This window comes from Anabrus simplex, chromosome 2 (assembly GCF_040414725.1).
Source record: "Anabrus simplex isolate iqAnaSimp1 chromosome 2, ASM4041472v1, whole genome shotgun sequence".
Taxonomy (NCBI): Eukaryota; Metazoa; Arthropoda; class Insecta; order Orthoptera; family Tettigoniidae; genus Anabrus; species Anabrus simplex.
This window is the reverse complement of record NC_090266.1, coordinates 962,381,802-962,409,384: the sequence shown is the minus strand read 5'-3', so window position 1 is coordinate 962,409,384 and position 27,583 is coordinate 962,381,802. Positions and strand designations below refer to the sequence as shown.

The 27,583-nt window shown below is 40.4% G+C and overlaps 1 protein-coding gene across 2 annotated transcripts in view; it reads left to right on the top strand.

The window, feature by feature from the left end:
- LOC136864578 (obg-like ATPase 1) overlaps positions 1–27,583 on the top strand; it is a 481,779-nt gene that overhangs the window by 131,379 nt on the left and 322,817 nt on the right. For both annotated transcript variants that reach the window (XM_067141760.2, XM_067141761.2), the window contains one exon: positions 21,851–21,911. In XM_067141760.2, the coding sequence (XP_066997861.1) occupies positions 21,851–21,911 (61 nt within the window). The remainder of the gene's footprint in view (positions 1–21,850; positions 21,912–27,583) is intronic.

Genomic DNA, 27,583 nt, shown 5'->3' with positions numbered 1-27,583 from the left:
ATAACTTCTTCGAGCTGCACCCGTGTTCCTTAAAAGGAAAGTCGCGTTGCTAATAAAGCAACGTCACTATTTTACATCTATGAAAGCTTCAAGTAGGCCTAACAATATATCTGAACACATTATTATCCAAAGGAGTGAACCCCAGACGTTTTGTCCACGCGCCGCTCCTTTTGGCGTATTAACAGCACTGTTTAAGCGTAAGACAGGTAAAATTAGTCTATCTATCTATCTATCTGCACGTTAAGCAATACTGTCATTTGCCTACCTGTTCTGTGGTAATCGGCGGCGGAACGCAGTTAGGCGCGTGTCGTCTGTGCTCAAGTTTATGATTAGACATTTACGAGTGCTTAAATGCGAGATAATGTTGTCCGTAGCTTTTCCGGCACGTTTGGGAACTCGTTTTCATGTGCGAAGTTGAGGCACCCTTTCGGCTCTGTAGTTTTAAACACTTAATCATAATCATCATCGTCGTCATCGTCACATCATCATAATCAAGTAATGAAGTAGTGGACATAATGGATGTTCTTCCTTTTCGTTTTCAGAAATCGTTCCCAGTTCATTTTTAGTCTGTCACTGGATAGAGTCGCTTTGTAAATTTCTTTGCGCAATATATCTTTATTCTGTATACGACCTCTTATATACAGTACGGTTTCTTCATTGTTTCTTCAAGTTTTTTTAGTATTCCTTTCTCAGCCTATCTTAAAATGTCCTCTTAGTTTCTTAAGGTTTAATTCTTATTGCTGCGAAAGATGGCTCAAAGGCAGTGAACTTGCTCTGCACGTATTTTGAACACGGTTCTTTCTCCTGTGGTGTACGTACCTTAGTTGCTTGAAAACTTTGAAATCGGAAGTACACAGAATTTTTCTGTTGAGAGTTGGGGATTAAAGTTGTATTTCACTATTTGTATGTAATATCATTGAAATGGTATTTCTTTTGGGCCATTGTGGTGTGAGGTTCATGTAAACACTTCTCTCGGTTACTGAATGGGTTCAGTATTAGTGTGACAGTTCTTTTTTTGCTAGTGGTTTAACATCGCACTAACACACCGAAGGTTTTCGGTGACGCAAGGATGGAAAACGACTAGGATTTGGAAGGTAGCGGCCGTGGCCTAAATTAAGGTACAGCCATAGCATTTGGGTGTTGTGAAAATAAGAAAGCACGGAAAACCATCTTAACGGCTGCTGATGCGACGGCGCGATTCCAACCCACCATCTCCCGAATGCAAGCTCACAGCTACGCAACCCTAACAGTGCGGCCACCGAGCTCGATAGCTGCAGTCGCTTAAGTGCGGCCAGTATCCAGTATTCGGGAGATAGTGGGTTCGAACCCCACTGTCGGCAGCCCTGAAAATGGTTTTCCGTGGTTTCCCACTTTCACACCAGGCAAATGCTGGGGCTGTACCTTAATTAAGGCCACGGCCGCTTCCTTTCACTCCTAGCCCTTTCCTGTCCCATCGTCGCCATAAGACCTATCTGTGTCGATGCGACGTAAAGCAACTAGCAAAAAAAAACAAAAAAAAACAGTGCGGCCAACTCGCTCGTGCGATAGCTCTGATTTAAGCATTCGATTTCTTCCTTAGATTTTACATTAATAGGCTTATTTATGTTCTGGTACCCCAAAAGTGACGCGTTTGTGTATTTACCTAGCGTATAAAATTTGTTCAAAATTTGGGACGATGATTATAATAATTGTAAAACATGTACGTCGATATAGCATTTTATGTTACCAGAAATTCATTTAATTGATATTTGAAAAACACTATTCTCCCAGGTAATAAAAATGACATTTCCCTAAGGGATATGGGTTTTCTAGTGTTCTTTCTTGAATATTGAGTGATTCCAGTACTACCTGACAACTTAAGAGTTAACGTTTAAGCGTTGTATGATTATTCGATATTAATGTTTCGTTCTCTCCAGTTGATTCACTTGTTTCAAGTATCGGAATATTAGTATAAACATATAGAAGAATACTGTAGTTCACTTGAAGAAAGTAATAATGTTACATTGTGTAAATGGAGATTTGTAAGCTCAATTGTGCATTACATGCATGAAGTGTGTTCGTTACCGAAGTAATTTCGCTAGGCCGTGTTCCCTCAAGGACATTATTATTATTATTATTATTATTATTATTATTATTATTATTATTATTATTATTATTATCTACTAGCGAATGTACCCGTGCTTCGCTACGGTATTCTACATTGTATTCGAATATCGAAGTAAATAGTGTACATGCAGTAAATAAGATTGTTTTAAAATTGCATGTCTCTTAGCGTTATCCGAGAGAGAGGATGGGGAGGTCCCCGTACGTTGTTTCCAATGTAAAGTGTTTGTTACGGATTTGTGATATAACGGCAGGCTCACTTGCCTACTGCCATTCACAATCGAGTTGGGAAGTTTACATTATAATTGCAGGCCCCCATTGCCTACTACGCGGACAGAATCGATTTGGGGAGTTTTCGTTAAAATGGCAGCCCCCCTTTCCTACTTCCAGACAGATTACAGTTGAGGAGTTTCTATTATAATGGCAGGCAGTTACCGTACTATCACTCGAAATTGAGTTATGCAGTTATCATTATAATGCCAGGCCCATTTTCCTACTGCCAGCCAGCTTACTGCCAGTCACACCAAGATGGTGAGTTTCCATCAAAATAGCAGGCCGCTATGCCTAATGCCAGTCACATTTTAGATGAGGACATTTCTTTATAATGGCGGCCACCCTTGCCTACTGCCAAACACAATCGGGTAGGGGAGTTTTAAACAAAACTGCATGCTCACTTGCCTTCTGCAAGTCAAATCGAGAAGTGAACTATTCATTACAATTGTAGCCTTCCGTACTAATGACAGTTACACAGGAGTTGGAGAAGGAACCCTTTCCTACCGCCAGTCAAAGTCGCTGTGGGGAGTACTGATTACAATAGCAGACCCACCCTTTCTCGATCGCTACAAATGGACATCAGTGAATATATATATACATCGACATACGAAAGTATATGCGTGTTTACAATATTGAGGACCTTCATTTACAGATTAACTGCTACTAAATGTACCTCATATCGACAAAGGATTATACCATAAGACACGCCGGATTTAGTGGCCTAAATGGCTGGTCCTATGATATGTCATCTATTGTTAGGTCAGATTGAGTTAGAAACGTGGAACAGGGTAAAGCTTTTGTAAGATTATCTCACATTACATTACTTTTCGGATAATTATGTGACAGCTACATACATAGCATTTGGCTCACATATGGCTACTGGGTGAGCCAATTTTCGTGAAGAGTTTACTGATTCTGTATTTGAAAGTATGAATTATGCATGTGAAAATTCCAAATTGACTTAACATCGATTAATAGAGAAAAATCAAACGTAAAATGGATACAGATACGGCAAAAAGTCATAAGACCAAGGTTGTATACCATTCCAAATTGAACGGAGATTGTGCAATCCGTTATGTGATAGGAATTTCCGAAGGTCTGCACCATCATTAAAATTTCCTGCATATTTCGATATTCTTCGGGGTTAAAAAGTTAAAAATTTAATGATCTAGGATGTTTTCCGTTCGTTACAGGCTAAAACATATAATTTTGTCAAATTTCAATTATCTTCTTTTTCTTCTGGCAGATTATGCCGAAACCGGATTTTGGACGAGGCGGATAAAAATTAGGACTTTCAGGAAACTAAAGCAAAAATTATGGAGATGGTCAATATTACCCCTTAAACGGAAAGCTGTACGAAAATTTCGCCAAAATAGTCAGTGTAGAGGCACACAGTCGTTACGATTTGATTTATATAGATAAGGAATCTTCTCCATGTAAAACACCTTTTGGGCTATGTCCGCTGGACTTAACCTGCAAAAGTGACCATTCATGATATCTCCCTTATTAATCCTCCTGACGAAAAAATGCACATGAAAAAAAAAGGTTTAGAGGTGGAATTCCATCACGTTTGGTCGATTTCCAGTCAGGTTGGTCTTGTTCTGTATATATTGTGGAAGAGTAAAATCACCATTTCGGTTCCCTATAAACCGCCAGTCCATTCCGGAACATGAAATGTTATTTACGTTTAAAACCTACCTTTGGACAGGTGAATGCTAAATATAAATTTTGGTTCGAATGTCTTCAGTAGTTTTCAATTTGTAAGGAATACGCTTTACACGCACCCGCTCGTGAGTTAAGTCCGATGGGACTTGTACAGAAAAACGGTCCGTTAATGATATCTCGCTTATTAATCCTCGTATCGAAATGATGCACATGAGAAAAAAAGGGTTAGAAATTAATTTCTACCAAGGTAGGTAGATTTCCATTAATTTTGGTTGTGTATATTTTGTGGAAGTGCAAAATCACTGTTTCGGTTTCGTATAAACCCCCAGTCAGTTCAGGGATTTAGAAACAATATTTGCCCTAAAACCTATAATTTTTTGGGGGGGCATTTGATTTTCCAATACATTCACTTGGCATTTACATATTTGTCGCTATCCGGCTGTCCTCAGTTATAATCCATTTTCAATTACCTTCAACTTTCTTAACTTTATTATTTTCTTCCTTAATTACGCCGTATGTACGCGAGTGCTACAAACTACTGTATGTATTTCCACCAAGACTCATATTTAGAATACACCCGTCCTTGATAGGTTTTAGGGCAAATATTGTTTCTAAATCTCTGAACTGACTGGGGGTTTATACGAAACCGAAACAGTGATTTTGCACTTCCACAAAATATACACAACCAAAATTAATGGAAATCTACCTACTGAACCCTTTGGTCCATATAGAGGGATACCTACCTTTCTTACCTATCAGCAAAGCTCATGAGATCTGTCTCTTGGGTCGTATCGGGTTCTTCGTCACTTGCTGAGGTAAAGGTAGGGTTCAGTAATTCTAATCTATCTACTGGAATGAAAGGTCTGTTTAAAAGGTTCCTATTTATTCAGGAAAATTCTGAAGCATTCTGATATGTCAATGGTATCATAGAAGTCAATTGTGTCCACTGGACACCACAATCATTTTTACATAAACGTCAGAACACTGGTGTGAGACTTTAACGTAACTGCCTGACGGGCATTCATACTAGAAACCATTGTCTCAATTATTAATCATTTAAGAAAGGAAAGTCTGGAAATCCTTAAATTCGGCTTCCATGTGAGACCACATGTACCATCATAGTGATTCGTTATGGTCCAGCCCTCGTAACACGAACTCTGGGCTCTGGGTATAATTAAGGCAGTCCAATTGGTGTGTGCCACACAGTGGTTCTACGGCATGGACCCTTAATTGAATCGATGCGACCTGCGTCTATGTCATGGACCGACATCTAATCTTCTAAGTTACTTTAAAGTCATTGTGGATGATGACCGCAAGGAAATGATGCTACAATGGCATATGGCCCTAATCTAAGTCACTGAGGTTGATGACCCCCTGACCATCCAAGTTTCTAGGCTGAAGGCTAAACACAATTAAGTTACATCGGTTGATGACCAAAGTTTCCACTTTACTATCCCAGCACATTCACTGCTCAATCAATCGAAGTTCAACAATTACAACAATAGCAATGCTCACAAACTTAGTGGCAGTAAAATCCATTTCCTTCGGATATGTCCCCTTAATCGTTACTTTATCTTTTAATATTCCCCGGAAAACAAACTAAAATTTCCAGAATGCACCTTCAAGTTATTCGCGTGATTAAAGTTATTTCAAAATGCGGTTTCACTGAATTTAATAATTAAATAAATTTAAATGATTTAGCGAAATGTTAACGAACAACAAATTTTATCTCCGCGGACTCTGGTTTCTTCACAAATTTCTACGCAGCTGTGATGTGAATTCAATATTGTGATGTTTGTCTTTCTGGAAAATAATTGTTACATAATTCATGTCCAGTTATATATCTTGTCTCGTGATCTCACACTTTAAAATCTAATCTAGTCCTAACCGTTATTAACACTTGGATACCCTAATAATCTACGTACAAACCAAACAACTCGCCATATAATTACGATGTCATATCTCGTCATTACCATTTATGAATTTTGCACACCCCTCACAGACAAACCGATCATCACAACCATCACTCTATATTTTGGACAACCCTGACTTTGGTTACTCTGTTCCTTATACTCAAAGTTCGTGATTTCAAATGTCCATTACGTCCCCAAACACAGTATTTCACAATACTCAGATCATTACCGGCTATGAATTTCAACTAAATCCAGCATTTTAACGTTTCCCCGGCCGAGAATACAGTACAATATTAATTCCACGCCTGTCCCGTTATATCCCCGCTGTTTCCCCCTATCAGCTGAGGGCCTCTCACCCCCAAGTTCACTTGGCAGTTACATGAAACACCCGGTTCGTTCTACCTGACTGACTTCTCAAATGCTCTCTTTAAACTCTGCCGACAAAATTAAACAAATACGATATTCTAACCAACAAAATGCACAGATTAAGCTTCAAGTTGCCCACACTAATTATACGCGTCGCCAATTAATATCGCTATGGATTTCTATGACTTTCTTTCCATTTCCAATATTATAAAATATTCCTCGGGCTATCATGTCCCGGCTTCAATGACAGGACTCTAACCTGATTCGCACATCTCAACTCATACAAAACATTCCTCGGGCTTCCGTGTCCCGGCTTCAGTGACAGGTCCAACCTGATTCACAAATCTCATATCAACAAACTAACCTCTGTTTCCCAGTTCCACAATTATCATTGACAAAGAACTGGAATAAAATCCTCACTAGAAATCTCGACGTCTAACATCGCACAATGCATTAATCATGAATAACTTCGCATAAAGGATATCGTATTTAATAACTTGATTTTTACGAGAAAATGACTGAAACATTCTACTAGATCTTTTATTGTCAGTCAGACACAGTTTAAAATGGGCATAGAAAAACGTTTCTCTCCGTGACCAGATTCATCACCCTAGGTTCTCACCCGACAGCGCGCTTCCACTCGATTGAAAATGAGTGACCATGGATTATTATTATTAACGTCAAATTGCAGACAGAAAAATTTTACGTCGACTGAACATCTTAATTTGGCATCACAAAATATAGGCAGTACACTTCACACGGATGACGATCTACATTGGACGTGATATCACTTCGGAACCCTATTCAATAACTTTTTACAACATTATACGGCACTCGCAAGACTTCAAAAATTTATCCAAGTGGAAAATAAAACAAATGACTCTTTTTTAGTCGTATTCTCACATTTACAAAACTTAGTAGGGTGACCACTGCGTCGTATATCCCCATTCAAATACACTTTTTGAGATCATGAGACAAGATATAAGAGGTAGTAAGATGGAAAGTCACCTACCTCATGTCGTCACGCCAGTGTTCGTCATAGGGCTCACCTGCGACCCTGGCATTTTATTTAGCCATTTTACATTCATGGCTTTACAAACCATTTTTGTATATCTTCAGGTTTCCTGGAATAAAGCATAAAAAAGAAATACCCTTCACTTGTTTGCTGAGCGCACACGATGGACTATAATTATATCCGCACACAAATTACTTAACCACATTAGAATTTATTCAGTACTTTGACCGTCCTATCTGGTATAATTATTTCACTCAAGAAAACTATCTCCTCATGGAGACAAGACCTAGCCACAATGGCTAAAATCTGCAGTTGAACTCAGTCTACTTTCGTTGGTTTGATTTCGCAGAGCAGCTCAACAATTTTTCGTCCGCTTTGTATCACAAATGCCGGAGAAGGAGACTTCGTCATGGCGTCCCTTCATATTTATAGCAGTTACCCCCTTTCTTCGGATATCTCCCTTTGCCGCCAAGAATATTTCTATAAATTTTCTGACTTACCTAAACTGTAATTTCAAGAATTTTGAAAGTGACTACATGCTTGCTACATATCTGGCGGTAGTGTTCATGGACATTTAAAACTTTTACGGGTTCGATTTGTGAGATGATTGACCCCCTTTGATAGGCACTATATTTTCTTGACTCGGCTTGGGTCGCCATGTACACGCGCTTTGAAATAGTTCACAAAAATGACTTGAGATTCTTCCGCCGTTGACACGTGTGGCTGACGTCACATACCCCAGAGCGTGGGACCGAAGGTAATCACCCCCCCGTCACGTGTTAAATCCATGCTGTCAAGAATCCAACTTTTAATTTAATTGTCACATTATGCATAATGTTCTTAGGGCACAAAGGTCATGGGTTCACTACCTTGGTAGAAATTAATTTCTAAACCTTTTTTCTCATGTGCATCATTTCGATACGAGGATTAATAAGGGAGATATCATTAACGGACCGTTCTTCTGTACAAGTCCAATCGGACTTAACTCACGAGCGGGTGCGTGTAAAGCGTATTCCTTACAACATGAAAACTACTGAAGACATTAGAACCAAAATTTATATTTAGCATCCACCTGTCCGGTTTTAAACGTAAATAACATTTCATGTTCCGGAATGGACTGGCGGTTTATAGGGAACCGAAATGGTGATTTTACTCTTCCACAATATATACAGAACAAGACCAACCTGACTGGAAATCGACCAAACGTGATGGAATTCCACCTCTAAACCTTTTTTTTCATGTGCATTTTTTCGTCAGGAGGATTAATAAGGGAGATATCATGAATGGTCACTTTTGCAGGTTAAGTCCAGCGGACATAGCCCAAAAGGTGTTTTACATGGAGCAGATTCCTTATCTATATAAATCAAATCGTAACGACTGTGTGCCTCTACACTGACTATTTTGGCGAAATTTTCGTACAGCTTTCCGTTTAAGGGGTAATAATGACCATCTCCATAATTTTTGCTTTAGTTTCCTGAAAGTCCTAATTTTTACCCGCCTCGCCCAAAATCCAGATTGCGGCATAATCTGCCAGAAGAAAAAGAAGATAATTGAAATTTGACAAAATTATACGTTTTAGCCTGCAACGAACGGAAAACATCCAAGATCATTAAATTTTTCACTTTTTATCCCCGAAGAATATCGAAATATGCAGGAAATTTTAATGATGGTGCAGACCTTCGGAAATTCCTATCACATAACGGATTGCACAATCTCCGTTCAATTTGGAATGATCTACATCCTTGGTCTTATGACTTTTTGCCGTATCTGTATCCATTTTACGTTTGATTTTTCTCTATTAATCGATGTTAAGTCAATTTGGAATTTTCACATGCATAATTCATACTTTCAAATACAGAATCAGTAAACTCTTCACGAAAATTGGCTCACCCAGTAGCCATATGTGAGCCAAATGCTATGTATGTAGCTGTCACATAATTATCCGAAAAGTAATGTAATGTGAGATAATCTTACAAAAGCTTTACCCTGTTCCACGTTTCTAACTCAATCTGACCTAACAATAGATGACATATCATAGGACCAGCCATTTAGGCCACTAAATCCGGCGTGTCTTATGGTATAATCCTTTGTCGATATGACTCACCAGCTTGGTGTGACTGGTAGTAAGCTGGCTGGCAGTAGGAAAATGGGCCTGGCATTATAAAGATAACTGCACAACTCAATTTCGAGTGATAGTAGGGTAACTGCCTGCCATTATAATAGAAACTCCTCAACTGTAATCTGTCTGGAAGTAGGAAAGGGGGGCTGCCAATTTAACGAAAACTCCCCAAATCGATTCTGTCCGCGTAGTAGGCAATGGGGCCTGCAATTATAATGTAAACTTCCCAACTCGATTGTGAATGCCAGTAGGCAAGTGAGCCTGCCGTTTTCATCACAAATCCGTAACAAACACTTTACATTGGAAACAACGTACGGGGACCTCCCCATCCTCTTTCTCGGATAACGCTAAGAGAGATGCAATTTTAAAACAATCTTATTTACTGCATGTACACTATTTACTTCGATATTCGAATACAATGTAGAATACCGTAGCGAAGCACGGGTACATTCGCTAGTTCTAAATATGAGTCTTGGTGGAAATACATCCAGTAGTTTGTAGCACTCGCGTACATACGGCGTAATTAAGGAAGAAAATAATACAGTTAAGAAAGTTGAAAGTAATAGAAAATGGATTATAACTGAGGACAGCCGGATAACGACAAATATGTAAATGCCAAGTTAATGTATTAAAAAATCAAATGCCCCTCAATAAATTATGCTAGTGTGAGTTATGGATATAATAAAGCGGTAACAGAGGAGAAATTTAGGTCCAGTGATTCTTAGGTAAACAAATAATAAGAAGATGACTAATGGTGTTATTACTTAATCTATTCGAGGGCGTTATAACATCCAACGATATTCCGCCAATATCCCGCAGATAGGCCGATTGACGCCTGTCTTGCCTTCTACCCAAGGAACAACCACGAATTTAAAAGCATGATGAGGAAAATGGCAATACGTTACTTCCCTGCTGGCATGCAATCAGAGACGTTGCCATGGTAACCTGTAGGTTCGTTGTCGGTCTGTCGGTCACTCAATGCAGAGCATGATACCAGCGGAAAATTGTAAATTTCTCCGTCATGTGAAGAGTAAGGTAAATTATGAACATAACGAAAGTTGTTTATAATGAAGAGACGTTTCACGTACGGTAAACTAAGTTTACAGAAAATCAATAGTGTAAGGGAAAACGGAGGAAAACCATTATGATTTTAAAATAATATGCATATCGAAACCTTCCCCTGAATGAGTATACTCTAAATATGAAGTTTGGTTGAGATCTATCCAGCCGTTTCGACGTGATGGTGGAACAGACAAACAGACAGACAAACAGACAAACAGACGTACACGAAACGTAAAAACCACCGATTCTGTCTTGAGTTGACCTAAAACGGATAAATATCTGAAAAATTGGCAAAACAAAAGAAATTACAGACAGCGGACCCCCTACAATTTTATTTATGTAGATTTAAAACACTAGGCTGATTCTTGTGACCATGAGTTTAAGAGAACGGCTGAACCGATTGACATCGTAAAGCATTCTGACGAAAGCTCTTGCAGAGCATCTTTAAAATCATAAAAAAAAATCTTGCCATATATTTTTAAATTATTAAAGAAAAATGTGGTATTGTGATTGGCCAGAGCGCTAGCCAGTACTTCAAGGCCGCTTGAACAGTGAGAGTGCTGAACAGGCGGCACGATAGGGGAGGTGGGAGGGGGTACGCACGCATGCGCAGTCAGACATCTTCCTGGTTAGCTGTACTTCGTGGACAGGAAGAGCCGCTGTTTTGTTGCCTAGTGGTTAGACAGTGCACATTTGGTTCAAAATTCCTCTAAATTTAAGTGAGAGTTCGTTGTGTGGATTACAATTAAATTTCAAAGGAGCTGACTATATTCGATTAGCACGACTCAATGTGGGATAAAGCTCCAATGGCAAATGTTCATTCATTAATGTATGTGAATCGTCTTCTAAAATATGTCATAGGTAACGACGTTCCATTCTTTCTGGAGGGAAAACTATTGTTCTTGGGGGAGATTTCATAAAGGTTTTGTCCATTTTGCCACATGCTTATCGCCAGACAAATATTATTTATTTATACATTTTTTAAGTACCGGTACTCTCCTCTTTGACACTTCTTCATAATACTCCGCTTACATAAAAATATGCGGGCAAAACCACAAAGATAAAATAAAAATGGAATTCGCTGATTTTTTTTGCAAGAAATCGGTAACGGCGACTACCCATCTGTAGCTGGTGATGGATCGAATGTTATTGAACTACCAGCCAGAATTTTAGCACATGATGATATCGTGCTTGACATTTATGGCAAAACGCTCACTTCTGTGGAAGATGTCATTTTATCGAAAGTTGCCATTATTAATTAACTTGAAAGTAATTGGACTTATGTACACGGTTAGTTCACACCCATACACTAGCGTCAACAGATTCATACTGAAGACGAAAGCTAGCTACTTCAATTTTCTACATAATTCTTGAATTCTTTGGAATTAATGGTTTGCCTCCACATGTCTGTGTCTGTTAGGTCATCAGCCCAGAGGCTGGTTGGATCCTCAAATAGCACCACCAAAGGTTATGCAAAAACCAATGGCAGCACCAAAATGAGTCGTACTAGGCAAGACGAGGAGTGAGGTAGTTTGCCATTGCTTTCCTCACTGGGTCAGAAAGTGTTATTGCAGCACGACTGACCCTATTAGCAACACCTTTCATAACACTCAAATGCACTAGTCTGCCTCCACATATTCTCACTCAAAAAATTGGAGCCATAATTATGCTCCTTAGAAATCGGAACGCCTCCCAACGGCTCCTAAACGGAACCAGATTAGGACCTACTTGTAAGAAGCATGTCCGAAAATTGTTTAGATTTGGAAATAATGAGTAGAGAAAGCTGGATAGAGAGCTCCAATGCCTCGAATTGACTTAACAACATCGCATAAAATATTTCGATTTTCTTTCAAGAGGCATCAATTTCCAATTCACTTGGCATTTTGTATCACAATCAATAAACCTTAAGGGACGTGAAGGTCTCTGTTTACCTCAAGCAATTTTCAGCCACCCCTGTGGGTGGGGGTCGCAAATGAAGAATACACCCACGGTATTCCTTGCCTGTCGCAAGAGGCGACTAAAAGTGGCGACCAAGGGATGATTGAATCAGAACCATGAAATTACTTGTGATTAGTACCATTACGCGGAGGGCACCATGGGTTGCCCTTACTTTAGAGTAGTACCACTATGTTAGGTACTCAGTAGTTTGTGATTAGTAGTAATAGTGGGTGGCTCACTATGGGTTTACAGTACCCATGATTAGTACCACTATATGCGGAACACCACGGGCTTACGTTGCCTGCAATTAGTATCGTTGTGAGAAACACCATGGGTCTGGGCGTTGCCTGTGATTAGTAGCATTATATGAGCGATACTGTGGGTCTGCTTTGCTTGTGATTAGAACCTACTCTGTGATGAACACCACGGGATAGTAAGAGTCCCTCTGATTAGTACATCTGTGCGAGGACTCCATGGGTGTGCGTTACGTACGAGTGGTGCCATTATGTGAGAAACACCAAAGGTCTGCGTTACCTGTATCACGTACAATACTTGAGAGTAGTACCATAACGTTTGGAACACCGTGAGTGTACGCTACTCTTGATTAGTACCGCAACTTTACTAGCGATAAGTACCATTATGAGGGGCAGATGACCTGGATTTTGTACCTCGTTGGTCAACAAGAATCATCGATTCAGAATCGTGCTTTGTAAGCAGTCCCTTGGTCAGTAATACCCATTTTTCAATATAGTTTCTGGGAAGGTGAGGCATTGCGGGTCGGATCCACTGATTGTTTCAAGTTCATATCCATTGTTCAGCGTCATCTCTTTGAATTCTAGCCAGTGGATCTATTTTGGAATTATGTTTAGCTTTCAGTATTGTGAGTTGGCTCCGCTGATTATTTTAAATTCATATTTATCCTTCCATTCTTCATCATCACGTTTTAAATTCTAGTCAGTGGATGAATTTTCGACTTTTAAATTGTCATTGCATTTCGTCTCATTTCGTACCATTAGGGCCCGATGCCTTAGAAGTTAGGCCCCTTTAAACAACAAGAAATATCATCACATCAATTTTCAGCCATGGCCAGTTAAGTGTTGCAATGTCAAAAGAGCGATATTTTAATGTTGCAATAGTGCCGAAAAGTAACTGTTCAAGGAATGCATCGAGCAAATGGCTGGATCACGTAGCTATCTGCTTGCATTTGGGAGATAGTTGGTTCGAACCCTACCGTCGACACCCCTGAAGATTGTTTTCCGTGGTTTCCCATTTTCACATTAGGCAAATGGTGGGGTTGCACCTTAATTAAGGCCACCGTCGCTTCCTTCCCACTTCTAGCCATTTCCTTTCCTATCGTCGCCTTCGATGCGACGTAAAGAAAATTGTAAATAAATAAATTACTAGGAATGTCATATACAGTATAAGGAAATCCATCAATAAATATATACCCTGTTGACCGTCATGTCTTGTTGGGTTTCAGCTTATTATTATTATTATTATTATTATTATTATTATTATTATTATTATTATTATTATTATTGAATTTGTTGAATTCAAAATTAGCTGGAAAAGTGAACAAGAAGGCATTAGGATTCTCTTGTGAGCGCTAACAAATTTTACACTGAACGGCGTAGGTGACCCTTAAGGCTTTGTAGCTAATGAAATTATGTTGTTAATTAATAAGTGTCTTGAGGCAGCTGTAGTTGATTTCGTATCGGACGATAGTTATTTAGTGGCTTGAAGCAGCAATAGTTGCTTTCCTATTGGACGACTGTTTAAAAAAATAATAAAAGAAAATAACGAGATAGTGTGGACAGAATACCTTTCAGCTCTGCCACTGAAGGCAGGAAACGATTCAAATGTAAAACTACATAAAACACATACAAGTAGAATCAGACCTAACACAACTAGCTACAGAACACTCTTCTCTCCCGAGTGAGTTGGCCGTGCGGTTAGGGTCGCGCAACTGTGTATTCGGGAGATAGTTTGTTCGAATCCCACCGTCGGCAGTTCTGAACATGGTTTACCGTGGTTTCCCATTTTCACACGAGGCAAATGCTGGGGCTGTACCTCATTTGAAGCCACGTCCTCTACCTCCCCAATCCTAGCCCTTTCTCACCCCTTCCTCGCCGAAAACCTTCGATTGTGTTAGTGCGACATTAAACAAGCAAAACATAAAATAAAAATGCAACTCTACTGTTCTCTTTGTACTGAAGCACACACATCACACACTCACTCTTTCTGTCAGTAAACTTATCATACATAACATACAGAACCGCCAAAATGGAATAATGTAGTGATCTTTCTGTGTACTCTGTGAACTACGGAACACAATTGGAATCAGTTAACGGAGCAAGAGCCGCATAACACGGGTTTTATATTCCTTCTGCCTTTATCATACATAACTTGCATAAGCACCCGAGTTAAATAATTTTACTAGAATTTCCTTGTAAACAATGCTTTTTGTATGTACTCTAACGCCTTGTTAGCCTTGTACACTTGCATTTTGCATGAACTCCTGCAAATATAATGGATTCCTGCCGCACGTGAATGCGTCCCCACATTTGACCGTGTGTTGGGAAGGTATATGTCAACTTTATTAAGAGTCTGTCCCTACTTACGTATTGTATGACTGTTTTAAAACTATAATGTATTCATTAAACCAAAGAAGAAATAGGCTTAGTATGGTGGGAATAGCGAGCCTGCGTGGCTCAGGCGGCTTGTTACCGCTGGATACCGTGGTTTAAATCCCGGTCACTCCATGTAAGATTTGTGCTGGACAAAGCGGAGGCTAGACAGGTTTTTCTCCGGGTATTCCGGTTTTCCCTGTCATCTTTCATTCCAGCAACACTCTCCATTAACATTTCATTTCATCTGTCGGCCATTTATCATTGCTTCAGAGGGGTGCGACAGGCTTCGGCAGCCGGCACATTCCTATCCTCGCCGCTAGATGGGGCTTCATTCGTTCCATTCCTGACCCGCTCGAATGACTGGAAACAGGCTGTGGATTTTCATGGTAGGAATGCCTTTCACCTAGGCCACTGAAGGCAATAATTGATTCGGACACAAAACTACTTGGAAGACATAACACACTTAGAATCAGACCTAACACAATTAGTTACAGAACGCTGTTCTGTTTATACTGAAGCACACCTCGCACCCTCACTCACTCAGTATTATATAGGTTATAACATACACAATCGCCAAAGAGAAATAATGGTTCAATTATTCTTTCAATGTTGTTTGAAGTACGAGAAAAAAAAAACAATTAGAATGAACTTATATTGCCTGCTCGATTGTTAACAGTTATTTGCATCACGTCTGTTCTCAAAATGTTGTCGGTCTCTTACATTTCGTAAAACGTGGCCTCATCTTCCTCTGAACCCACTCAAACTTGCTGCCAGCGGGAAGAATTACAAACACAAACAACGCTTTATACATCCCTTTATTTAATTCACATTGTAAAGTGGGTTGTTAGATTCACTGTTTTAGCACTCAGATTTGAACGGCAAACGACAGCCATTTGCTGGTCTTCCTCTAGCCATACTCATTATGCACCGCAGTACTATATTGCAGAGAAAACGTTCGCTATCAATAATGAGAATCACATGAATGAACACGTTTTACTTTAATTCACATCGTGAACTGGGTTGTTTGATTAATTGTTTGAATTCAATCAGGTTTGAACAACCATTACGAGCGGATGAGCGAAGCACTTCGCATCTGCGTGGTCTCTGTTGGCGACGCTGTATATTCAAGCTTTTAATTTATACACAAATATTTTGAGTATTTAGATTTTTCCACCCTTCTCGAGATAATAACGAATCGATTGAGACATTTCGCATCATTACAGGTGCTGTAGTTTTCTTTCAAAATTTTCTGTACGCAACGGAATGAGGTAGCCTATATAAATTTGAAATTAATTATTGAATAAAAATAAATTAGTAGTTAAATGATCGAAAGAAAGAAATAATTTTCAGATATTCCTTCTTTTATTTTACCAAAGCAGAAGTAAATTTCAACTGCCATTGTACGTAGTTTCACGTACCCTTACTACAAAATTGTAAAACCTCAGTTAGGAAGGAAGTCGTATTTTCTAGATATTAAGGGAATCCACAAGACTCATCGATTTGGCTTGCGAGAGTAAAAAGTATTTTCTTATAATTTAATGGTGGCAAACTACCCCTGGGACCCATGTGACCCTGCCCCGGTGGGGATTCTTGGGTGTCCCAATGAAGCCGAGTCATAGGTGCCACCATATCGGATGGGTATCTGTCGATAGACCAGACTAACGACTGGTTATTCGGAGGGGGGTAGCAGTCTTTCGGAATATGCAAGGGCGGTAGTCTACTTGATTGACTCATATGGGCGTGTAATGATATTTAACATAGTTTAGCTGTGTTCATACTGCTCGATAGCTGCAGTCGCTTAAGTGCGGCCAGTATTCAGTATTCGGGAGATAGTAGGTTCGAACCCCACTGTCGGCAGCCCTGAAAATGGTTTTCCGTGGTTTCCCATTTTCACACCAGGCAAATGCTGGGGCTGTACCTTAATTAAGGCCACGGTCGCTTCCTTCCTATTCCTAGCCCTTTCCTGTCCCATCGTCGCCGTAAGACCTATCTGTGTTGGTGCGACGTAAAACAACTAGCAAACAAAATGTTCATATTGCTACACGGCTGAAAGCAACGGTAAACTACAGCCGTAACTAACTCCCTTTGGCCGGGCTGCGTGGCCGGTTGAGGCGCTGGCCTTCTGACTCCATCTTGGCAGGTTCGACCCTGGCTTAGACCGGTGGTATTTAAAGGTGCTCAAATACGTCAGCCTCGTGTCGGTAGATTTACTGGCACGTAATAGAACTATTGCGGGACTAAATTCCGGCACATCGGCGTCTCCGAAAATGGTAAAAGTAGTTAGTGGGACGTAAAGCAGATAACATTGTTATTAACTTACTCCCGAAGACATGCAGCTGTATGCCTGTATGAGCGAATGATTTACGGATGATGGCTTCCTCCTGGATAAAATATTCCGGTGGAAAAATAATCCCCCATTCGGATCTTCGGCGGGGGACTACACGGGAGGGGGAAATAATCAGGAAGGTGAATATTGACATTATACGAGTCGGAGCGTGGGATGTTAGGAGTTTGAATCGTTGTGGTAGATTAGAAAATCTGAAGATGGATTTGGATAGACTAAAACAAGATGTAGTTGCTATAAGTGAAGTACGTTGTCAGAAAGAGCAGGAATTTAGGTCAGGTGACAACAGAATTATCAGCAGAAAATCAAACATGGGAAATGCAGAAATTTCTTTAATAATGAATAAGAAAATAGGGCAGCCGATGAACTATTATGACCAGCATAATGATCGAATTGTTGTTGTCAAGATTGTCACCGAGCCAATGCCCACCATCATAGTGTGGTTCTATATGCCTACTAGTTCAGCAGATGATCAAATCGAAGGAATACAGGGTGTTTCTAAATATCCGTTACAGACTTTGAGGGCAAGCAGTGGGGACCAAGACGGTTAAATTTATCATATGAGCTTGTATTCGGGTATTCGGAAACGTACCGTCTTCTCACTATCCGCAAAAAACCACCACAGCACACGTTCACAGCTCCCCCCATTTTCGGCCCCCTCTCCGGCTCCTGTTGCTTGTAGTCGGGGTCCAATTACAGGTGGGGCTGGATGCGACGACCACCGACGTCAACACAGACACGGTACCTCTGCACCATGTTCTCATACACACGATCACCAAATCCTGATCCTCCAACATCCGCCGCAGCCATAACCCGCGCCATTAGATATTCTTCGGATTCCACAGGTGTCTCGTAAATCAAGTTTTCATTTGATCCCACAGGTAGTAGTCTAGCGGTGTCAAGTCGGGTGAACGAGCAGGCCAAGTAATCGGGCCACCACGATCTATCCACTATTGTCTAAATTTTTGGTGCAGATGAATTATTGAACGTACAACTTACTGCTGTGTACGTAGTAAAGAATTATTGCTGTACTGTAGTATGCACGAAAATCACAAGTATAACAGCAGGTACAACACGCCTCCGTGCGGATCACACACTCACCTGAATGGCATGGAATGTCAGCAAACCTGTAGGGATAAGAGACATCACGTGATCTTTCAATGACGTACGTACTCTAGTCAGTAGCGCGTACAATGCAGGAGATTTGAACGTGTGCTGTAGTGCGTTTTTTCGGGTAGCGGGAATACGGTACGTTTCCGGACACAAGCTCCTATGCTAAACTTAACCGTCTTGGCTCCACTGCAAGCCCTTAAAATCTGTAATGGGTGTATAGAAACACCCTGTATATGAAGATACTAGCAATTGCCCGCGGCTGGACTCTCGTGGAGTTCGTAATTTGGTCAAAGTAATCGCTTATCGGCATTGTATTACAACATTATCTGAAAATTCCTAAAGTATAAAAACTCACCGAAAAATTGAGTTTCATTTACCCCAGAAATTCTTTGTAAACTCTACGTTTGTGATATTACCTTTTGGGGCTAAGACGACCATGCGACTTAGAACTGTACATGTGAGAAACAGTCTTCTCAAGTCGAAAAATAAATACATGTTTTTTTATTTTTAAAGGAGATTCCAAATACCTATTCCCATATCTGTAACATTTTCAGTTTTTGAGATATACATAAGTATCCCCATAAAAAGAATTCAGTCCCTTGATCAGTCCTTCCCCCACCCCCACCCCCATCTAAGAGTATTTTCCGAAAACAAAAATACTTGTTTCTTTACTTTTAAAGGGGATTCCAATACCAATTTTCACGTCTGTAACATCTTCAGTTTTTAAGATATAAGTATCCTCATAAAAAATAGTTCAACTATTTTTCACTTTTCACCCCCGTTAAGTGGCTTCTCCGAAAACAAAAAGTACATGTTCCTCTATTTTAAAAGGACTTTCCAAATACCAAGTTTCTTGTCTCTAACACGTGAAGTTTTTGACATAATATAGATATACCGGTACTCATTTCAAAAATTCACCCGCTTTTCCATTTCTTTTCAGCTCCTTAACTGGATTCTTCCGAAAACAAAAAAATACGTGTTTTATTATTTTTAAAGGAGATCCAAATACAATTTTTCACGTCTGTACGTCTGTAACACATTCAATTTTTGATATAAATGTATACTCATAAAATTAATTCTACTCCCTCTTCTTCACTTCTTTCCACCCCTCTCCTACCTTAAGCGGACTTTCCGAAAACAAAAAATACGCGTTTCTTTATTTTTGAAAGGAAATTCAAAATACCAACTTTCACATCTGTAACAGCTTCAGTTTTTAAAAAGGAAGTATCCTCCTAAACATATTTCAACTCCTTATTTACTAATTTTCAATCCAACACCCCTTAAGTCGATTTTCCGAAAACAAGCAAATGCGTGTTTCTTTATTTTTAAAAGAGGTTTCCAATACTAATTTTCACGTCTGTACCATCTTCAGTTTTTGTGATATAAGTATCCTCATAAAAAGAATTCAACTCCTTTTTCACCCCTCCCCCTTCATACCTGTTAAGTTGATTCCCCCCTCCCCAAAAGTGCGTGTTTCTTTATTTTTAAAGGATATTCCAAATATCAATTTTCACCTCTTTAACAACTTTAGTTTTTGAGATATAGGTATCCTCATACAAAAAATTCAACTATTTTTTTCAATTCATTCACCCCCTTTAAGAGGTTTTTCCAAAGACAAAGGAAACGTATTCCTTTACGTTGAAAGAAGATTCCAAATGCAAATGTTCATGCCTCTAACATTTTCATTTTTTGAGATATAAGTATCCTCATACAAAGACGTCAAAGACCCAGTCTTGGAGAAGGAGTACAAGATGAAAATAAATACATCCAAAACAAAAGTAAAGGAATGTGGTCGAACGAGGTCAGGTATTGCAGGAAATATTGGATTAGGAAATGAAGTCTTAAAGGAAGTAGATGAATATTGCTTCTTGGGTAGTAGAATAACTAAGAATAGCAGAAGTAAAGAGGACGTAAAATGCAGACTAGTATACCTAAGGAAGACCTTTCTTAAGAAAAGAAATTTGCTCACATTGAACATCTATATAGGAATTAGAAAGACGTTTTTGAAGATTTTCGTTCGGAGTGTTGCGTTATACGGAAGGGAAACATCGACGATAACTAGCGCAGAAAGAAGGAGAATAGAAGCTTTTGAAATGTGTTACAGGAGAATGCTGAAGGCGAGATGGACGAAGAAGAGATCATCATCATCATCATCATCATCATCATCTGTTTACCCTCCAGGTTCGGTTTTTCCCTCGGACTTAGCGAGGGATCCCACCTCTACCGCCTCAAGGGCAGTGTCCTGGAGCTTCAGACTCTTGGTCGGGGGATACAACTGGGGAGTATGACCAGTACCTCGCCCAGGCGGCCTCACCTGCTATGTTGAACAGGGGCCTTGTGGAGGGATGGAAATATTGGAAGGGATAGGCAAGGAAGAGGGAAGGAAGCGGCCGTGGCCTTAAGTTAGGTACCATCCCGGCATTCACTTGGAGGAGAAGTGGGAAACCACGGAAAACCACTTCGAGGATGGCTGAGGTGGGAATCGAACCCACCTCTACTCAGTTGACCTCCCGAGGCTGAGTGGACCCCGTTCCAGCCCTCGTACCACTTTTCAAATTTCGTGGCAGAGCCGGGAATCGAACCCGGGCCTCCGGGGGTGGCAGCTAATCACGCTAACCACTACACCACAGAGGCGGACCGAAGAAGAGATACTGAATGAAAATCGTGATAGAACAATTTGGGGAAAATTGACGAGAAGAGGAGAAAGAATGATAGGACACATTTTAAAGACACCCAGGACTTAGGCTACTGAGTTGGTTATGGAGGGGTGTGTAAGCGGTAAAAATGGCAGGGTTAGACCGAGATATGAATATGACAAACTGATTAGAGTATATGAGTGATGTGCTGTAGTAGTTAAGGATAAGGTTAGCACAAGATAGGATGTCATGGGGAGCTACATGAAACCAGTCTAGGCTGACGACCCAGGCAACAACTCATTGGGAAAATATTTTTCCGATAATGCCACCTTTTAAAACTAATCAGTAATCACAGTAACGACATGTTAATTTTGGGTTGAAATTTACTAGTAATAGATTTTTAGAAATACGTAATTAAACTCCCAGTTAACTCAGTTCTGTCATTTCTTGTAGAAAGTACCGTTTTCCTATGTTCATGCTTGTCGTCTCTAAAATTTTGCTCTTGCATGTATTTATTTCGAGTACGTTTGCCAAATGAAAGCAGCCCAAGAACGATCCATTCTAGATGGTATTGTGATTGTTTGTTTATGTGTATTATTGCTGCTAAAATGTAATATGGAATGAGATTGAGATTTGCGGGTGTTGTAACTTTCTATCTCTTTGTTCTAGGCACGTCGTGTACCTGTACCTGATGAACGCTTCGAGTATTTGTGCTCTTATTTCAAGCCCGTCAGGTGAGCAACAGTTTACTTCGTTATGTCATAATTAAGTGCATTTTTAATTGCGTGTAGCCTAGATTTCTTGAGTACATTTCGAAACGCTACAAGTTTTTTTCATGTCAATTGGGAATATTTAAACATAGATACTTCCATTTTTTCACAGCCTCAGAAAATCATAATGCTATGTGCTTAACGTCCCTTCTAATTGTTGCTGTTTTTAAGATAAGCCGTAAATCGAGAATTTTTCACAGAAAGTGGATTTTCTAACGTGTCGGTAAAATAATGTGTGGAATGCCGCGAGTCTACGCTACTTTTGATTAGTAACCGCAACATGACAAGTACCATGGTTCTACTTTTCTAGCGATAAGTACCATTCTGAGGGGCCGATGACTTGGATTTTGGACTCTTTCAGACTAAAAGCATCATCGATTCAGTATTATGCTATAGACGCAGTCCCTTGGTCGGTAATAGTATTGTTTCACGTCAGTTTCTGTGAATGCGAGACATTGTGGTTCGGATCCATTGATTGTTTTAAATTCATATCCATCCATTCATTCTTCGTCCTCACGTTTTAAATTCTGGTCGGTGGAGGATTTTGGACTTGTAATTTGTCATTCCATCTCGTCTCATTTCGCACCATTAGGGGCCGATGACCTCGATGTTAGGCCCCTTTAAACAACAAGCATCATCATCATCATCACTAGATGATCGTCTACCCCAGAGTTGTTCATCTGGGCGCCCGTTTAGGCTACACCACGGCAGGCTTGACGTAACTGCGGGCAGCGTACGTGTTAAGCGTACGTCACATTTAAGATATATATATATATATTTATATATATATATAGAGAGAGAGAGAGAGAAACCCACATTCGATACAGCAGAGCAGTGCCGTTCGATTGTAACTGCATACTGAGCTTTCCTTGCACCATATTCAACAAAATGTTGCTTGGAATACAGCATATTATAAAGAAAGACACTATAGACGCATGACCACGAACCTACTACGATGGCGTAGCAGGGGAGAGGTGATACTCCCACGTGGCGGATAGGGGGGTCCTAACCGGCTTGCCGGTGGACTTGAGCGAAATAAAGTAGCTCTCGCGGACCAAACACACAAACCCCTGTGGGCGGGGGACGCAGACGAAGAATACACTCACTGTATCCCCTGCCTGTCGTAAGAGGCGACTAAAAGGGGCGATCAAGGGATGATGAATTAGAACCATGAGACTACTTGTAATTAGTACCATCACGCAGGGAACACCATGGGTCGCTTTGACTTGCGCGTAGTACCACTATGTTCGGTACACAATAGGTTTATGATTACTAGCGACAGTGTGTGAATCAGGGTGGGTTTTACAGTACCTGTGATTAGTACCACTACATGCGGAACACCACGGGATAGTGCGAGTCCATGTGAGTAGTAGGCCTACATCTAAATGAGGAACACCATAGGTTTGCGTTGCCTGTAAATGGCGCCGCAAAGATGAGAAACAAGGTCCGTGTTACATGTGCGCATTACATTACCTGTGAGTAGTCCCATAATGTGTGGAATACCACGAGTCTACGCTCCTTTTGATTAGTACCGCAACGTGACAAATACCATGGTTCTACTTTACTAGCGATAACTACCATTATGAGGGACCGATGACCTGGATATTGGACCCCTTTAGACTACAAACATCATCGATTCAGTATTGTGCTTTAGAAGCAGTCCCTTGGTCAGTAATACTGTTGTTTAACGCTAGTTTCTGGAAATGTGGGGCATTGCGGGTCGGATCCACTGATTGTTTTAAATTCATATCCATCCATTCTCGTCATCACGTTTTGAATTCGGGTCAGTGGAGGATTTTGGACTTTTAATTATCATTACATTTCGTCTCATTTCGTACCATTAGGGGCCGATGACCTAGATGTTAGGCCCCTTTAAACAACAAGCATCAGCATCATATAAACGCAAGAAAAACTTTTTTCAAATATTCGTGTGTGATTTATACTGCGTTCGATTTTAACAGACATTATTTTATTTTCCTATAGTTACATATTCAAAGAAAACTCACACGTTACAGTTTTTGTTACAATGTAAAGTCATTCACAGAGAGAACGAGCGCATGGTATTTTATGTTCCTCGCACTTAATATGTTATCAGATTTAATTTGTATTATTATTAAATTCACCTTCCATGTAGATAAAAACCCTGTGGATACCCACAGCAAACATTGTATACATTCGTTCAAATGTTTCTGAAAAAAAATTGAATCTGCGAGGAACTTTTACTACACCATACGCTGTTTTTCTTTTTTTTTTATGTGACTGTACAAAGATACAGGGCGTAATAAATAATTCAAGAAGTTTTATGATTGATTTTGCGCAGTGTTCTAGTGGTTTTTTTTACTTCCCTGTTCGTTCAGTTTCAGAAAATAGTATTTAAAATATATCTTGAACGATTTTTATTCACACATCCCCTACAACAGCATCATGCAGATGAGCATGTTTCGCTTTGTAGTGGCGTTTTCGATATAACAGACTGTCCTTAGAGTAGGCATTTTGCATAAACTTCTGCTAGCAAAAAAAAAAAAAAACCGGGCGAGTTGGCCGTACGGTTAGGGGCGGGCAGCTGTGAGCTCGCATCTGGGAGATAGTGGGTTCAAATCCCACTGTCGGCAGCACTGAAGATGGTTTTTCGTGGTTTCCCATTTTCAAACCAGGCAAATGCTGGGGCTGTACCTTAATTAAGGCCACGGCCGCTTCCTTCCCATTCCTAGGCCTTTCCTATCCCATCGTCGCCATAAACCTGTCTGTGTCGATGCGACGTAAAGCATATAGCAAGCAAAAAAGAAAAAGAAAATCTTTTCTTCCCACTGGCAAGCTTTGCAAAGATTAGGCAAGGCCCTTTCTTTTTCATTAGTTTCTGCCATCATTTCGAAGTCTGGTATCGCCTGACATTGATCATCACGGACACTGACGTAACCACGACATCTTTGTGGCTGAATAAGATAAGCTCATTGCCTGCCCGCCTGCTTACAAGGAAGGCTGTGTGCCCGCGGGACGAAATGGGCAGCGTGAGCACCTCTGTTCAACGCTGTGGATGTCCGTTCATTCTCCCAAACCGATGGAAGTCCGCTCTGTGTGGTGGATTGCGTTCGATCTTTTTCAAATTTACGGCACCATTTCCGCACTTGGACATACATAGCTTTCAATATGAAGATACAATCCTCGTCTGAATACTGGTAAGGTCCATACTGTCAACCGCGGAACACACCTTCTCCCGTAGTCATTTGTTCAGGACCGAGCTCGATAGCTGCAGTCGCTTAAGTGCGGCCAGTATCTAGTGTTCGGGAGATAGTGGGTTCGAACCCCACTGTCGGCAGCCCTGAAGAATGTTCTCCGTGGTTTCCCATTTTCACACCAGGCACCTTAATTAAGGACACGGACGCTTCCTCCCCACTCCTAGCCCTTTCCTATCCCATCGTCGCCATAAGGCCTATCTGTGTCGGTGCGACGTAAAGCAGCTTGCACAAAAAAATTGCATTTGTTGAAGACCTTCACCATTTTACGATAGTCTCCGTGCCTGTCCTATTTCACAGACCTATGTACCTATGCATCACCTATCGGTGGGACTATGAACTAGCAGATATATCGGTTGTAATGAGCTCTTTCCCTGTGTTTCTGAGCAATCTATTTTGACTTACCCTTGTATATTAGAGTCTTCGGACGTTTAATTTTACTAGCCCCAAGTACTTCAGAGGGTAGACTCTTTCCGATATGATACGGCATAGTGGGTTCATTGAGAGTGTATGTAATTGTAGTTACTTCGGTCTACTGTTGGGATCGGTGCTTCGGGACTTGAAGATATTGTCGAGGAGAAAGCCCAGATTACGGGTGATAAACACAAATCATTATAGCGCTGTAATTTTCTGGATTAGAACCTGGGATACCTGAACGATGCAGTTTCCCATTGCTATCGTGGAACGTGATTTAACGCGCTCAGTTACGAGAGGACGGAAATAAAAATGTCCTGCACCGAGCGAGCTGGCTTCGCAGTAGTGAGCGAATCATGTATTAGTGACCTTGCGTTCGGGAGATGGTAGGATCGAATCCCAATGTCGTCAGCCTTGAAAATGGTTTCGCGGTTTCGCATTTTGACACAAGGCAACTGCTGGACGGTACCTTAATTAAGGTCACGGTCGCTTCCTTCCCAGTCTTAGCCCTGTCCTATCACATCGTCACCGTAATTCATGTCTTTGTCGATGAGACGTAGAAACTCACAGCAAAAAGAAAGCCTCGTGTTCGATATGTTGGCTGATATAATATTTGATGTGAAATATTACGTTCTAATAAAATGTATTTAATGGCTCAAATTTTGCCACAAATGACAATTTTCAGTGATGATGATGATGTTGATGATGATGATGATGATGATGATGATGATGATGATGATGATGATATGTGTTTAACGTCTCCTAAACTGCTGTAAGTTTCACGGAACATTATATTGCCAAAATGTTGTCCTGAAAGAGACAGGGATCTTCTCATTAAGATTAACATCATAATATTTAACACCTCCTTCTGTTAAATACCAAACCGCCGGGTTGAGTGGTTCAGGCAGCAGAACACTGACCTGAGCACAGGTTGGCGGATTCCATCCCGGCTCAGACCGATGGTATGTGAAGGTGCTCAAATACGCTAGCCTCATGTCAGTAGATTTACCAGCACGTTAAAGTACTCCTGCAGGACAAAATTCTATCACCTCTGCGTCCTCAGAAACAGCAAAAAAGTACTGGGACGAAAATATCATAATCGTTATCATTTTTATATGTTATTCGTGTGTACTAAACATCTGCCCTGCAATCTTGAGCACAAGAGGTCAGCATCTGAGCTTTACAGCCTGTCGAAAGGTGTACGTTAAAGCACGAAACGTGAACGAGTATGTCAGATGTTACATTCTTGTTTTATGCAAATATCAGATCGTGTCTTCAACGGTAGTTGTTTTGGCCTACGATAGAGATTGGGCCACTAACTTCCGTGGTTCGAATACCGACCAGTATATGTGAAATATTTCGAAAGGAAATGTCACCGGAACCTTCGGTCGGACTCTGGTTAAAATTGTAGAGCCCTGGGCATATTCTTCTAATATTTAAAACCTCTAACAATATTTCCTCATTAGATCGAGATCTTTGGACAACAGTAGAAGTAAATGCGTATTTGTGTATATAGGAAAAGATTGTTTATCGGACGATTTTGTGATGTCAGTAGTTTTAGTCCTAAGTGGGTAATTAGTGTTCTCATTTCGTATTTCAGTGTTGAGAATTATTTGTAAATGCGCATTTTGGTTTTTTAAATAGAGGAAACATTCGATGTATTCTGACGTGTTGTGTGTTTAGAAATTAGTCTAGATTATAGCCATGCCTAGTAAAAGATTGTCGGATGTTTGTGTGGAATTGACACCCGCCTCCACTGTGTCCTCCAGATAGCGTACTACAGAATGATAGGGATCTTAAGACAGTATTATAATCGTTAATATGGGGAGTGCGCGTCCATATGAAACGGGGTGAATGGCTAACTGGCAAATGTTCTTTGATATTTATGTACAGTGCCTACTGATGTATATAGAATCTACAATAGGACAAGTTCTTTGGGAATTCAAATAAGGGATTGTTTCATCATTAATTTAGCTTGAAGTTCTTAAT